This window comes from Bos indicus x Bos taurus, chromosome 20 (assembly GCF_003369695.1).
Source record: "Bos indicus x Bos taurus breed Angus x Brahman F1 hybrid chromosome 20, Bos_hybrid_MaternalHap_v2.0, whole genome shotgun sequence".
Lineage (NCBI taxonomy): Eukaryota > Metazoa > Chordata > Mammalia > Artiodactyla > Bovidae > Bos > Bos indicus x Bos taurus.
In genome coordinates this window covers 23651466-23668086 of record NC_040095.1, presented here as the reverse complement: position 1 = coordinate 23668086, position 16621 = coordinate 23651466, and the positions used below count along the sequence as shown (strand labels likewise).

At 34.5% G+C, this 16621-nt stretch overlaps 1 protein-coding gene across 1 annotated transcript in view; it reads left to right on the top strand.

Annotated features, from left to right (window-relative positions):
• The window catches only part of MTREX (Mtr4 exosome RNA helicase), a 97276-nt gene that overhangs the window by 13957 nt on the left and 66698 nt on the right, over positions 1–16621 (top strand). The window contains exons 6-8 of the mRNA XM_027520376.1: positions 13637–13811; positions 14965–15055; positions 16247–16371. Coding sequence (XP_027376177.1) covers positions 13637–13811; positions 14965–15055; positions 16247–16371 — 391 coding nt within the window. The remainder of the gene's footprint in view (positions 1–13636; positions 13812–14964; positions 15056–16246; positions 16372–16621) is intronic.

The following is a 16621-nucleotide window of genomic DNA, read 5'->3' as shown; positions in this document are numbered from 1 at the left end:
AACTTCCGAAAACCTTCAAGGTTCATCTCCTGAAACTGTGACTTGGAAACTCTGTGGACAATAATCTGAGATTATGTCATTTACTTCCCTCTTCTCAGGGATTACTCTGTGATTATTCAGTATGTGAAATCATTGTTTCACATATTTTATCCTATTTTGCAGTTGTTACAGGTGGGTAGGTAAACCCAGTCCTTGTTACTCCATGCTGAAAATAAGTAGATATTTTCTGTATTATTTTTAATACATGGTCTCTATTACTATAGTAGTTCTCTTAGCTAATGTGTAAAATAAATATGTATTGTTTGTGTTTTAAGTTTTTTGATAGGTGTTATATTTTCTTCTAAAATGTATGTAAAGACCATTGTTCTAGAGTCTTACTACTTAAGAGTATGGTCCTAGACCAGATGCATGCATATCACCTACTAGCTAAATTAGGCAAAAATCTCACACCCCACCCTAGAACTGCTGAATCATAATCTGCATGTTAACAAGATCACCAGTTGATGCATACATCTGTTAAAGTTTGAGAGGAACTGGGCCATTCTGAAAGTGGGTTCTGCTCTTTAATGTGGATGGGATTTTGCAGTCTATTGCAGATAGACGTCTGTGGGTTAACTTGTTTTTCCTTAATATGTGCAACTGTCTCCAATATCTAGTTCATGGATGTCTTGACCACGTACCCATTAATCAGTCATTCCCCATTCCCTTAGCTCCAGTTTCTTTCAGCCACCAGTCTGCTTTCTGTTTGTATGAATTTACCTTTTCTGGGTATTTTATTTAAATAGAATCATATGATATATGGCTTTTTGTTTATGTTTTATTTCACTAAGGATGATGATTTTAAGATTCATCTGTGTTGTGGTATACATCAGAATTGAGTTCCTTTTTATGGCTAATATTTTGTGACTGATTAATTATATAGTATGATATACCACATTTTGTTTATCCATTCATCAGTTAATAGATGTATGAGTGTTTCCAATTTTTTGGCTATTATGAATGATGCTTTTAGAAATGTTTATGTACCAGTGTTTGTTTGAACACATCTTTTTCCTTATCTTCAGTATATACTTAGGAATGGAATTGGTCATGTTTGATTCTGTGTTTAACTTTTTGAGGGATCACCAAACTGTTTTCCATAGCAGCTGCATCGCTTTATTTTCCCGTAGTTATATGAGGGTTTCAGTTTCTCCATGTCTTTGCCAACACTTGTTACTACCTTTTTAAAAAAATTGATTATGTAGTAAATTTATTTTATGATTGTTTTAAATAAAAACTTTTTAAATGTGGATTTTCAGCGTAATATAGGTTAGTCAGAATAATACAGAACATTCTGCAAGGTGAACTAGTTGGGTTTCTGAAAAGAATTCCAGAAACAAAAAAGCACAATAATGTTACTTGTTTCTAGATAAGATTAATGTTCTGTGGGTATTGGTAGTGATATAATCCTATATAGTGTTCACTATTCTAATTTCCAATATGTGAAGTTTATTTTTAAATAATTTTTCTTTCAGTTTTATTGAGATAGAACTGACACAAAGCACTGTATAAGTTCAAAGATTGCAGCATAATGATCTGACTTAACGTGCATCCTAAAATGACTATAATTAATGATGGCTTGGTAAACATCCATCATTTTGTATAGATACAGAACTAAATAGAAAACTTTTTTCTTGTGATGAGAAAAGAACTCATTTAACTTTTTTATATAACTCTTAGCAGTGTTAACTATGTTTATCATATTGTGCATTACATCTCTACTATTTAGAAATGGAAGTTTCTACCTTTTGACCATCTTCATCCCATTTCCCGCCTGCCCCCACATCTGGTAACCACGGATCTGATCTTTTTCTGTAAATTCATTTGTTTTGAAGTATAATTGACCTGAAACACTGTGTTATTTCCTATTACACAACATAGTGATTTGATATTCCTATACATTTCAAGATGGTCGCCATGGTAAGTCTGTTTACACTATGTCACCATAAAAAGATATATAATTATTAGACTAGATTCTCACACTATATCTTTCATACCTATGACTCATTTATTTTATGGCTGCAAGTTTATACCTCTTAAGGTTCCTCACCTGTTTTTTTCCTCCCCTCACTACCCTCCTCTCTGGTGATTACCTGTTGGTTTTCTGTATCTATAACTATTTCTGTTTTATGTTTGTTCATTTATTTTTTATATTCCACATATAAGTAAAACAATATAATATTTGTCTTTTTCTGACTTATTTCACTTAGCACAATGCTCTCTGAGGCCATCTGTGTTGTAGCAAATGGCAAGATTTCATTCTTTTTTATTACTTAATAATATTCCGCACATATACATATACCACATCCATTCATCTGTTGATGACACTTGGGTTACTTTTGTATTTTGACAATTGTAAATGATGCTGCAGTGAACATAGGGGCATGCATATTTTTTCTTACCAGTGTTTCTGTTTTCTTCGGATAAATACCCAGGAGTGGAATTGCTGGATCATATGACAGTTTTATTTTTAATATTTTGAGGAATCTCCATACTGTTTTCCATGTTGACTGCACCAGTATACATTCCTACCAGTAGAACACAAGGATTCCCTTTTCTCCACATCCTTACCAACACTTGTTACTTCTTGCCTTTTTGATAATAGTCATTCTGTTAGTTGTGAGTGTGATATCTCGTGTTTTGATTTGTATTTCCTTGATGACTAATGATACTGAGCGTTTTTTAGTATGCTCATTGGCCTTCTGAATGTCTTTGGAGGAGTGTCTGCTTAAGTCCTTTTTTACTTGCTCATTAGGTTGTTTGCCTTGTTTAGTTGTGATAGTTGTTTTGTATTCTGATACTAGTTCCTTGTCAGATATATGATTTGCAAACATTTTCTCTTTTTAAAGTATAAGTCATCCTTTTACTTTAAGCGTATTTTTTGAGGGACAAATGTCTTTAATTTGACCAAGTGCAATTTGTCTGTTTTCTTTTCATGTTATTTTAAAGAAAGCATTGCCTAATCCAAGACCACAAAGATTTATGCCTATATTTTCTTCTAAGAATTTTATAATTTTAGGTATTAGTTCTTTGGTCCTTTTTGAGGTTTTACATTTCTGTATAATTTATAAGGTAAAGGTTCAACTTCATTTTTTTCATGTGGCTATCCAGTTGCCTCAGAACCATTTGTTGAAAGACTGTTTTCTCCCCTCAATCTTGGCACCTTTTCAGAAGTCAGTTTTTGTTCACAGGTTAACTCTTAATAATTTATAATATATTTTATTTCTTCATCATGGAGAAATTACAGCTTTCCTGTTAAACAGCTGAATTAAGTGTTCTTAACAATGATCGCATGAAGAGTGAAGAAGATCATAAAGGAAAAAAAAGATAAAAATTGCACCAATCACCCTGTTCAGCAGTGCTTTTACTTTGGCATAGTGGTGGATATTTTTCATGAGTTTTGGAATATCGTCCTTCAGATAGAGCCTGAGTACTGTATATTAGTCTTTTTAGACCTTGGCTGAGGTGTAACTCAAAAGTTTTCTTTTTGTAGGGGAGTTAGAGGAGTGCAGCTTTGGATCTTAGATTATCATTGAAACAGTATCAGCCAATTGCAGAGTAGTCTAATCTGTTAGATTCAGACGCATTGTGGTCCAGTATTACCTAGTTCTGTCCAGTGGAATGGGACTGATTTTTTTTATTGTCCATTCCTTTTTAGAGGTACTGAAGTCAGAAGCTTGTTTCCTCCTAAGGCACAAATTATAGCTCTGACTATTTTTAGTTCAGTTATTTTATCTCACTTTGAGAAGTGTACAGGTGTATAGTAGTTGGTGCATTATCCATTTGAAGCCAGCATATACAGATGTTAGAATTCTGGGCATTAGTGTAACTTTGCTTTAGTTTTTGCTACTAAAGCATAGAGATTTTCAGTATAGGAAATTTTCCAGTGTATGTTAAAACCTGCTTTCGTAGTCTTGGTTTCACTTCAGTCCAGTCGCTCAGTCGTGTCTGACTCTCTGAGACACCATGGACTGCAGAATGCCAGGCTTCCCTGTCCATCACCAGCTCCTGAAGGATGCTCAAACTCATGTCCATTGAGTCAGTGATGCCATCCAACCACCTCATCCTCTGTCGTCCCCTTCTCCACCCACCTTCAGTTTTTCCCAGTATCAGGGTCTTTTCCAGTGAGTCAGTTCTTTGCATCAGGTGGCCAAAGTATTGGGAGTTTCAGCCTCAGCGTTAGTCCTTCCGTGAATATTTGGGACTGATTTCCTTTAGGACGGACTGGTTCGATCTCTTTGCAGTTCAAGGGACTCTCAAGAGTTTTCTCCAACACCACAATTCAAAAGCATCAATTCAGCTTTCTTTATAGTCCCAGCTCTCACATCCATACATGACTACTGGAAAAACCATGGCTTTGACTAGACGGACCTTTGTTGGCAAAGTAATGTCTCTGCTTTTTAATATGCTGTCTAGGTTGGTCATAGTTTTTATTGCAAGGAGCAAGCGTCTTTTAATTTCACGGCTCCAGTCACCATCTGCAGTGATTTTGGAGCCCAAGAAAGTAAAGTCTGTCACTGTTTCCATTGTTTCCCCATCTGTTAGCCATGAAGTGATGGGCCTGGATGCCATGATCTTAGTTTTCTGAATGTTGAATTTTAAGCCAACTTTTTCACTCCACTCTTTCACTTTCATGAAGAGGCTCTTTAGTTCCTCTTTGCTTTCTACCATAAGGGTGGTGTCATCTGCGTATCTGAGGTTATTAGTATTTCTCCAGGCAATCTTGATTCCAGCTAGTGCTTCATCCAGCCCAGCATTTCGCATGACGTACTCTGCATATAAGTTAAATAAGCAGGGTGACAATATTCAGCCTTGATGTACTCCTTTCCCAATTTGGAACCAGTCTGTTCCATGTCCACTTCTAACTGTTGCTTCTTGACCTGCATACAGATTTCTCAGGAGGCAGGTCAGGTGGTCTGGTATTCCTATCTCTCGAAGAATTTTCCACAGTTTGTTGTGATCCACACAGTCAGAGGCTTACTCTGAGTTAGGAGACTGTAAAGAGATTTTAAGAAATTCACCAGGGTTATAGACACTTTTGAAAGCTCTTGAGTCCTGCTGTGGAAAACAGTCTAGTAGGTGTTCAAAAAGATACTTATAGAATTACTGTACAACTCAGCAGTTCCACTCCTAGGCATATTATGCCAAAGAATTGAAAACAAATACACAGATGCTTATAGATGAAGGTTCACAGCAGTACTGTTCACAATAATGAAAAAAAAGGTAGAAACAACCCGAAGTCCATCAGTGGATGAATAGATAAATAAATCTGGTGTATCTGTACAATGAAATAGTACTCAGCTATGGCAGCATTGAGATACTGATGCATGCTACAGTGTGGATGAACCTCAGAAACGTTCTGCTGAGTAAAAGAAGCCAGACTCAGTAGGTCACATATTATTTGATTCCGTTTGTGTAGAATATTTCAGGTAAATTCTTAGAGAGAGAGCAGATTGGTGGAGGCCAGGGAATATTTAGAGGAGGGGAGCAGAAAGTAGCTGCTTAATGAATATGGGGTTTTTGGAGGGATGAGAATTATGTTAAGAATCAGATAGAGGTGGTAGTTGAACAGCGTAGTGAATGTGCTAAAATCCACTCAGTTGTGCACTTTAAAACAGTTTTAGGTTTTATGAATTTTACCTCAATAGAAACCTCCAATGAAGTGTATATTTGTATGTACGTACCAGATTTTGTGATTTCAGTGAGTGGTTCATGGATCTCAGATAAAGATTTCCCCTAGGAATTCAAGAACTCAGGGTAAACTCCAATGTTAGCTGATAAGTATAACAAGTACATTTTCATTTATAAGTCTGATGCTAGATTAATATATTGGGACCAGGTTGTTTACCTAGGTAATTGAGTAGCTTTCCTGACCCTGTTTATTTTTTTGTTCTATGTAAAGCTTTTTTTAAAAGCATTAGCTTTATTATTATATAATTTAAATATTATGAAATCCACCCATTTAATAAATTTGTACAGTTGTGCAACCCTCAGCAGTTTTAGGGTGCTGTCCCTAGTTTTCTTATGAGTGTGTGCATTCACCCTGCCTCCATCTCCAACGCTGGCGCTGATCCGCTTTGCCTAAGTAGTTTTGCCTTTTCTAGAAGTTTCATACAAATGAAATCATGTAATATGGAGTCTTTTGTGTGTTTTTCTGTTTAAAATAACACTTAGAGGTTCATTCATATTGCATATATCATTAGTTCTTTTCTTTTTATTGATGTCATGTTGCGTTTTCTGGATACATGACGTTTTGTTTATTCCGTTGATAGAAATTTGAATTGTTTTGCATTTTTGACCATTCTAAGTAATTCTGACACGAACATACATATACAGGTCTTTATGTAGACACGTTTTTATTTCTCTTGGGTAGATAGATACTTAGATTAGATACTTAGTAATTGTTGGATTTTATGGCAAATGTATATTTAACGATTCAGTAAATGACCAGACTGTTTTCCAAAGTGGCTGTACCATTTTGTATTCCTGTCGTAATGGATAAGGAATCTTATGTTTCTCTTATGTCCTGTTTCTCTTATGTCCTAACCACCTCTTGGCATAATCTTTTTTGATTATACCTGTTTTAGTGTGGATATCTAATGATGTTCCACAGTGGTTTTAAATTTCTTTGATGACTAATAAAATGTTAAGTATCATTTCATTTGCTTATCACCCATTTGTATATCTTAAATGAAATACCTATTTCAGTCTTTGCTGATTTTTAAAATTGAATTGTTTGTCTTATTGCATCATAAATAATTCTTTAAATTATCTTAATGGTATCATTTGTAGCACAAAAGATCTTAAATTTGATGGTCAACTTCTCGTATATTTTCTTTTATGGATTGATCATGCTTTTGATATCAATACTTAAGACATTTATGCCTATCCCAATATCACAAATATTTTCCCTTTTATTTTCTTCTTGAAGTTTATAGTATTAGCCATTCCACTTAAAGCTGTGATTTCCTTTGAATTAATTTTTATGTATGATGTGAGGTAAAGGTGGGGTTTAAATTAACCTTTTTGTATGTGGATAATTGTTCCAGTTGAAAAAAATGATGATTTTCCCACTGAATTGTCTTTGAATTGAATTGACTGTTGAAATCCTAGTGAACTGACCATAAATGTATAGGTTTGGCTTTGAACTTGCTGTTCTGTTTATTTCTGTGTCTATCCTTATACTAGTCCATGCTATCTTGATTACCATAGCTTTAAAGTATGTATAAAATTTAGGTAATTAGAGTCCTCTAACTTTATTCTTAAAATTGTTTGGGCTCTTCTAGGTCCTTTTTGTTCCTCAATAAAAATTTAAATTAGTGTATTAATTTCTACCCAAAACGACTACTTGCATTTTTATGCTGATTGTGTTGTATAGATTAATTTGGGGAGAATTTTCATTTTAACATTATTATAGACTCTTCCAGTCCATTAGCATGGTATATTATTTATTATTCACGTCTTCTTTAATTTCTCTCAGCAATATTTTGTAGTTTGTGTACAGATTTTATATATCTTCCTCTTTTTTAACACATTTTTTCTTAAATCTCTAAGTATTTTATTGCTTTGTGCTGTTGCAAATGACATTCTTAAGTTCATATTTGGGTTGCTAATGGCTTGTGAAGTACAGTTTATTTTTATATGTTAGTATTTTATATTGTCACTTTGTTAATAAAGTGGCTTACTAACAAGTTATAGTAACTTTGCATATTCCATAAGATTTTCTACATAGTTGGTCATATTGTCTGTGAATAAAGACAGTTTTTTCTGCTTCTTGCTGATGTTTTATCCCATCTGTTTCATTTTCTTATTGCATTGGCAAAATCCAGTGGAAATCCTTGAATGTTCCTGATCTTAAATGAATAACATTCAGTGTTTCACCATGAAGTGTAATTTAACTAGCTTTTTCCTAGGTTCCTTTTATCAGGTTGAGTAAGTTCCTTTCTATTCTTAATTGGGAACAAATGAAAGAATTAAAAAAACACCCATTTGAATGGCTGTTACAAAAAGATAAGAGATAACGAGTGTTAGCAAGTATGTGAAGAACAGGAAACCCTTGTGCAATTTTGTGGAAATATAAATTGGTACAGTTACTGTGGAAAACAGGGTGGTGATTTCTTAAAAATTAAAAATAGAATATAATTCAGCAATCCCACTTCTGGGTATGTATCTAAAGGAAATGAAGCCAGTATCTTGAAGCAATGTCTGCATTCCCATTATTCACAATACCCAAGACAAGGAAAGCTTTGTCTATCAACAGATGGGTGGATGAAGAAAATGTAGTTTCTGTCTGTCTATATCCATATACATACACACACACACAGAGTCAGTCACAATGGAATATTATTTAGCCATCAAAGAAGGAAATCCTGCTGTTTGTGACAGCATGAATGGACCTTGAGAGCATTATGTTAAGTCAGATAAGTCAGAGAAAGACAAACACTTGTGATCTCAGATGTGGAATCTAAAAAAGTTGAATTTATTGAAACAGAGTTGAATGGTAGTTTCCAGGGACTGAGATGGGCAGGGTGGGGGAAGTAGGAAGATGGTGGTGAAACGAAACAAACTTCTGGGTATAAGATGAGTAGTTCTGGGTATCTAACATAGAGCATGGTGATTACAGTTAACAGTACTGTATTATATACTTGAAAGTTCCTAAGAGGGTAGATCTTAAATGCTCTCACCAGAAAAAAAAAGGTAATTAATGAGGTGATAAGGATGTAAATTAAGCTTATTGAGGTAATCATTTCACAATATATATGTGTATCAAATTTTACAGTATATAGTTTAAACTTCCATAATGTTATAGATCATTAAATCTTAATAAAACTGGGGAAAATAAGTGTATTGAGGATTAAAAAAGAAGCATTGTATTTTATTAAATCCTTTTTCCATCTGTAGAGGCAAGGATATGGTGTTTGCTTTTTATTCTTTTAAAGTGGTACATTACAAATTTCCTGTTGTTAAACCATCCTTATATTCTCGGAAGAAACCTAGATGTTTATGGCAGTTGATCATTTTATATAATGTTGCCAGTTTCAGTTTACTCATATTTTGTTCTGGAATTTCTTTGAATCTTCATGAGAGATTTGGATATGTAGTTTTCGTTGTTTTTTTTTTTTTAACAAGATCTTTGTCTATTTTTTTTTTTTCATCTGAAATTCATATTTATCGGGGTATCTTGTATTTTTTTAATTAACTTATTTTAATTGGAGGCTAATTACTTTACAATATTGTAGTGGTTTTTGCCATACATTGACATGAATCAGCCATGGGTGTACATATGTCCCCCATCCTGAACCTCCTTCCCACCTCCCTCCCCATCCCATCCCTCAGGGTCATCCCAGTGCACCGGGCCTGAGCGCCCTGTCTCTTACATCAAACCTGGCCTGGCAGTCTGTTTCACATGTGGTAATATACATGTTTCAAAGCTATTCTGTCAAATCACATCCCACCCTTGCCTTCTCCCACAGAGTTCAAAAATCTGTTCTTTACATCTGTGTCTCTTTTGCTGTCTCACATATAGGGTCATCGTTACCATCTTTCTGAATTCCATATGTATACGTTAATATACTGTATTGGTGTTTTACTTCACCCTGTATAATAGGCTCCAGTTTCTTCATTAGAACTGATTGAAATGCATTCTTTTTAATAGCTGAGTCTAGTTTTGATATCATGTTAATACTGACTTCGTAATATAAGTTGAGAAGTGACCCTCCTGGTCTGTTTTCTCTAAGAGTTTGTGTAGGTTTGGTATTTTCTCTTTAAATGTTTGACAGAACTTATTAATGAAGCCATCTGAACTACCTAGGCTTTTCTTTATGAGACAGTAAAAGTGAAAGTTGCTTAATCATGTCCGACTCTTTGCAGTCCCACGGACTGTAGCCTGCCATGCTCCTCTGTCCGTAGAAGTCTCCAGGCCAGTATACTGGAGTGATCAGCCATTCCCTTCTCCAGGGGATCTTCCTGACTCAGGGATCAGACCCAGGTCTCCCACATTGCAGGCAAATTCCTTACTGTCTGAGTCACTAAGGAAGCCCAAGAATACTGGAGTAGGTAGCCTGTCCCTTCTTCAGCAGTTCTTCCTGACCCATGACTCAAAGCAGGGTTTCCTGCATTGCAGGTGGATTCTTAACTAGCTGAGCTACCAGGAAAGCCCTTCTTTATGGGAAGATTTTTAAATTTCAAGCTCAGTTTCCTTTCTTGTTGAGTCAGTTTTGGTAATCTTTGTCTTCCAAGGAGTTTCTTGAGGTGGAATTAGATTGATTTTAGATTATTCTTCCTTTCTAATATTCATGTTTAAAACTTTAATTTTCCCTCTTATTACTGCTTTATATGCATCCTATAAATTTTGAGTTTTCAATTTAATTCATTCTTTAGTTTCTCTTTATTTCCTCTTATCTTTATCTTTCAAGTATTTGTTAGTTTTTCCATACATCTTTCTATTTTGGGGTTTCTAATTCAACTTCTTTGTGGTTGAAAAAGATACTTTATAATTTCAATAATTTGATTTAATGATTGATGTGGTTGTATTTATATTTGCCTTTTGTTTTTTAGTAATGTCTCGTGTTTTTACAGCCTTCTATTATATTTAACAAATATTTTTTAGTATACCATTTTAATTCCTTTAATTTTTTTTAACCTTTGAATTACATGTTTAGTGATTATTCTCACAGCCACAATCTCTATAAAATATTGGTAGCCTTATTTCTTCTTGTCTGTGCTATTTTTGCTACCTATATATTTCAGCTATATATGCTGTGTGTGCATGTGTGCTCACTCAGTCATGTCCAACTCGCAGCCTCATGGACTGTAAGCCCACTAGGCTCCTCTGTCCATGGAATTTTTCCAGTCAAGAGTACTGGAGCAGGTTGCCATTTCCTGCCCAGGGATCTTCTCAACCTAGGGATCAAACTTGAGTCTCCTATATTGCAGGTGGATTCTTTGCCACTGTGCTACCTGCTATAAATCCAGTATAATACAATGTTAAAATAATGTTTTTGCTTTAAATAATCTTTTATGTTTTAAAAAATACTAATTGAATAAAAGAGAAGTATGTAAAGTCTTACATTTACCCACATATTTATTATTTTAAGCTCTATTCTTTTCTCTGGATTCTGGTTAAAGAATTTTTTAAAAATATTTCTTGTATGGTTGATGTTTTAGCAGTGAATTCCCTCAATTTTTATTTGAAAATGTCTTTGTTTTGCTTTTATTTTTGAAAGGATAATGCCACTGAATATATAGTTCTTGACTGACAATTTTTTTCTTTTGAATATTGGATAGTCATTCTACTGTTTGACTATTGGATAGTCATTCTATTGTTTCATTCTACTCCATTTTTTCCCATCAGAAGTAAGCCTTAATTATGGTGGTGGTCTCTTGTATGTTTTGAGTTGTTTTTCTTTTGCTGCTTTGAAGACTTTCTTTTTGTCTTTGTCAGTCAGCAGTTTGTTTCTAGATGTGATTCCAAAGTTTTTCCTGCTTTGGTTCATTGTGTCCATTGGATCTATGAAGTGAAGTTGCTCAGTCGTGTCTGATTCTTTGTGACCCCATGGACTGTAGCCTAACAGGCTTCTCCATTCATGGGATTTTCCAGGCAAGAATACTGGAGTGGGTTGCCATTTCCTTCTCCAGGAGATCTTCCCAACCCAGGGATTGAACCCAGGTCTCCTGCGTTGTAGGCAGACGCTTTACCATCTGAGCCACCAGGGAAGGACCTGTAGATTAATATTTTTTAAAAAACAAGTTTAGAAGTTTTTTTATTGTTATTTTTTTAAAAAAATGTTTGTTTTGCCTCTTTCTCAGTTTGGTACTTCTGTTGAAACACACAGGGCTTCCCAGGTGGCACTAGTGGTAAAGAATCTGCCTGACAATGCAGGAGACACAGAGACGTGGGTTTGACCCCTGGGTTGGGACGATCCCCTGGAATAGGAAATGACAGCCCACTCAGGTGTTTTTGCCTGGAAAATTCCATGGGCATAGGATCCTGGCAGGCTACAGTCCATGGGGCCATAAAGAGTCAGACTCGACTGAGTGCACACACACACATACATTGGAACACTTGAGGTTGTCCCACTAATCTTTGACTGTCTGTTTGTTTTTCTTCTGTTTCTTTCTTTCTTTAGCTTTGATAATTTCTATTGATTTATCTTCATATTTACAAATTCTTTCTTCTGCCTTCTCATATCTGTTCTTGAGCCATCTAGTGGATTTTTCATTTCATAATTGTATATTATTTTACTTTTCATCTATAAAGTTTTCATTTGGTTTTGTTGTTGTAGTTTCAGTTCTCTATTGAGATTGCCCCTTTGAGTCACTGTCCTGTGTCCTTTAATTCTTAGAACATGGTTTCCTTGCATTTTTTGGACATGTCTTTTACAGCTTCTTTGAAGTCTTTGTTTGATAAGTCCAACATCTGGGCCCACTCAGTTTCTCATGACTGCTTCTTTTTCTTAAGTGTTGATCACACTTTCCTGTTTCTCTTTATGACTTCTCGTTTTTTACAGCATCTGTATATTCTTTTCTCTTTGATGTATATTTCTTACTATTCATATTTCACCATGTTTGGACAACTTTTGATTTTTTAATTATTTCACTCTTTGGGGGCATGATCAGGATGAACATTGTTTTTGTCTCCTGAAATCTGTCATAAGCCTATTGTTGGTAGGAACTGTATCTTAAATAAGGAACATGTACCACAGTGCTAAGTTTAGTCCTGATTTCATGGTGTGTATTTAAATATTTAACTCAATTGAATTTTCTTTGAAAAAGAAAAACTATCTTGTAGTGCATTAATCTTTATGAAAGAACTATTGGAACTTGGTACAATTTCCAGTCAGGGACAGAGTTGATAACTAATATAAGTGCAAAGTGGATATATATGATTAACTTATTTGTGAAACTCAAAAACAACTCATTTTCCAGTGTTTATTAAATATTTATAGTCTTTAGGTAAAAACTGACAGGTAGAGGCTCTGTCACCCCACTCCAGTACTCTTGCCTGGAAAATTCCATGGACGGGGGAGCCTGGTAGGCTGCAGTCCATAGGGTTGTTGGGAGTTGGACACGACTGAGCGACACTTTCACTTTTCACTTTCCTGCATTGGAGAAGGAAATGGCAACCCACTCCAGTGTTCTTGCCTGGAGAATCCCAGGGACGGGGGAGCCTGGTGGGCTGCCGTCTATGGGGTTGCACAGAGTCAGACACGACTGAATCGACTTAGCAGCAGCAGCAGCAGCAGCAGAGGCTCTGTAAACTTTTAGAGGTCCATCTGCAGAGCCAAAGGTATTTTGCTTCCAAGAAATAGGGTAGCTATTAGTAATTCATTGATATTAGTAATTAAATTACATTAACTCCAAGACACCAGAGTTAAAAATGTTTTTTGTTCATTTAGACCACTGTTCTTCAGATTTGTCATGATTATTATTATAGTTTGTTGAAAGTGAATAGAATAAGACATTAATATTTTACAGAGTCTTTAGATAATGAGGAAAAATTTGGACACAATTTATAAATTAATATAATTTATAAAATCACATACTTCTAAAGAGTTTTTTGTAAACAGTTTATTCTTACTTATTTTCACATTTTTAGATATGCCATTGCATTGGCGCTAAGAGAAAAACAACGTGTAATATTTACTAGCCCAATTAAGGCCCTGAGTAACCAGAAATACCGTGAAATGTATGAAGAATTTCAAGATGTTGGTCTGATGACTGGAGATGTTACTATTAATCCTACAGCATCCTGTCTTGTTATGACCACAGAGGTAATTTATATGATGTCTCATCTAATTTTTCCTTTTTAATTTAATTAATGTGATTCATCAGTTAAAACAGCTAATGTTTTATTACTTGCTCTATACAGGTAAAAGGCAATACTTTCTGAGTATATTTACTTGAAAGGGGTAGTAGAGTTTATCTTACAACAAATTGTTTCAGTTTAGTGTAAATTTCCATTATTTCTGTCATCATATAATAAAGTTGCATAAAGTATTTTTAAAGGATATTGCCAGTGACATGATAATAGTTTGATGATTTTATATAGTTTCAATGATTGGAGTACATACCTTTGAATAAGTTGTGGGACCTTCTTTATTAATTTTTTTTTCTTTTGCATCTGAGTGTTGATACAAATAGATAAATAGCTTTTTAAAAAATGCCCAGTTATGTTTAGCTTCTTCCCATAATCACAGTTAAGTTTTGCATATACTTATGATGGACGTGAGTCTCAGTGAACTCCGGGAGTTGGTGATGGACAGGGAGGCCTGGCGTGCTGTGATTCATGGGGTCGCAGAGTCGGACACGACTGAGCGACTTATCTGATCTGATCTGATCTGATAGCATCTTACATTTTGGACACTTAGCTGTCTTTACTAAGTACTTTTCTACATGCTTGAATTACTAGAGAGCATAAATTAGCTTCTGGTTTTAGAGTCAGCCGAAAGCATTGCTCATGTTCATCTTGATCCCCAAGATAAGTTTATTTTCCATTTTCAAAACTTTCTTCCATCCATAGAAAAATTTCTTTAACTCAGAAATCTGAAGAACAGTTGCTAGGAAGTATTCATGTTGTTAAGATGAGGTAGAAAAAATCAGTAGCAGTATGAGATTCGTTGTGTTAGATAGAAGATGATTTTAAGTTACTTTTGTTTCCTAGCAAGTGTAGGTCTTGAGTGAAGTGCTTTACATAAAAAGGATGCAGCTTCATATTCAAGGTATATGGATATGGAGTTGATAGTAATTCTCTCCATGGATTATATATGATTACTAACTTGAGAAGCAAAGGAGTATTATATACTTAAGATATGTAACGGTCTAAAATTATTTTAATGTTTCTGTTAAAAAAGAATATACAAAATTTCTTGTTAGAAGAGTTTTTGGTATGTCAGAATCCTGCTAAATCTTCTACTTCTTTTTTAGATTTTGAGAAGTATGCTGTACAGAGGTTCTGAAGTTATGCGAGAAGTTGCCTGGGTCATTTTTGATGAAATTCATTACATGAGAGATTCAGGTATATTCTGTAGTGTTATTGAGATGTGTGCCATGTTATTTAGGAATGAAATTAGGAATTTTGAACAAGTTATCTTACTTATGGGTAGAGTTGTAGTAAACTAAATTGTGGATAACATGATATAGTTTTTCTGGTTGGACCTCATTCAGTTACAGCTTCTTGAATAGTAACAACTTCTGGGTGAGAAAATGCAACTTCCGATTTTAAAATGAAATTAAAATTAGTTTGCTTTTAATAGAGAGTTCTCTAATATATCTAATATTAAAGAATTTCCAAAACTGCTGGCCTACAGAGTTAACTTTCTTGATTTTTATCAATTTATTTTAGTTTTTTAAAAAAACTAAGAAATGCATGTTTATGATTTAAACAATGAGAATTATGAGATAAAAATGAACAACAACAAAAAAAATCTCTTAACCTGAACTATTGCACTACTATAATGGAAAAGTAAGTATACTTGGGATTTTAGGTAGAACGTGGCAGAAATTAACATATTTAAAAGTTAAATGTTTAATATGTACACACTTGAAGCTTAGTTTTTATTTGGCTAAAGCACTGAGTTAACCTGTATTTATAGGAAAAATAATACAATTTAAAGAAATCATTTACCCTTTGTAAAATTTTACTCTTACTAAATTCAAAAGATTAAATTATAAAGTTATTTTTGTTTTTAAATTATGAATCTTTTATTGATTTGTTCATTTGGAAGGAAATTCTCAAATGGATTTTCCTGTTTGTTTTTTACATTTTAATAAAAGTGACTTATAGTTTTGTTGTTTATCAGATCCTTTCATCTCTAGAAATCATGAGGGTAATTTAGATGAAAGGCACTGTGGTATAGTAATAGTGTTTCTTTGAAATCTGTTCTGTGACCTTCTGTAAGCCAATAACTTCTGCTTCTCTAAGTGAGATGGAAATACTGTTTCCATTGTCCTGGGATTCTTGTTAGACTGAACAGGATTCAATTTGGAGCTGCTTTTTTTGCAGGCCGTTATTTCAGAGTACACTGTGTTTATCGTGGTCTAGTCTACTAACTTTCTACTAGATGCAGTTCATGGTTAGAAAGTAGTTTACAGTAAGGATCTGTGGCTAAAAATATCTTTGCGTAAAGTGATCTGCATTTCTGATAATTGAGCATGAGAGAAAATGATAAAGTGACATTGAATTCCAAGGTATATTTGTATTTTTCAGAGCGTGGTGTCGTATGGGAAGAAACTATTATTTTGCTTCCTGATAACGTTCACTATGTCTTTCTTTCGGCTACTATTCCAAATGCCCGACAGTTTGCTGAGTGGATTTGCCACTTACATAAACAGGTATTTTCTTTGTCTTTTTTGATGTTTTCAATACTTAAATATTACAAGTTTGCCTTTCTTTTTTTTTTTTAATTTTATTTTATTTTTAAACTTTACAATATTGTATTAGTTTTGCCAAATATTGAAATGAATCCGCCACAGGTATACCTGTGTTCCCCATCCTGAACCCTCCTCCCTCCTCCCTCCCCATACCCTCCCTCTGGGTCGTCCCAGTGCACCAGCCCTAAGCATCCAGTATCGTGTATTGAAC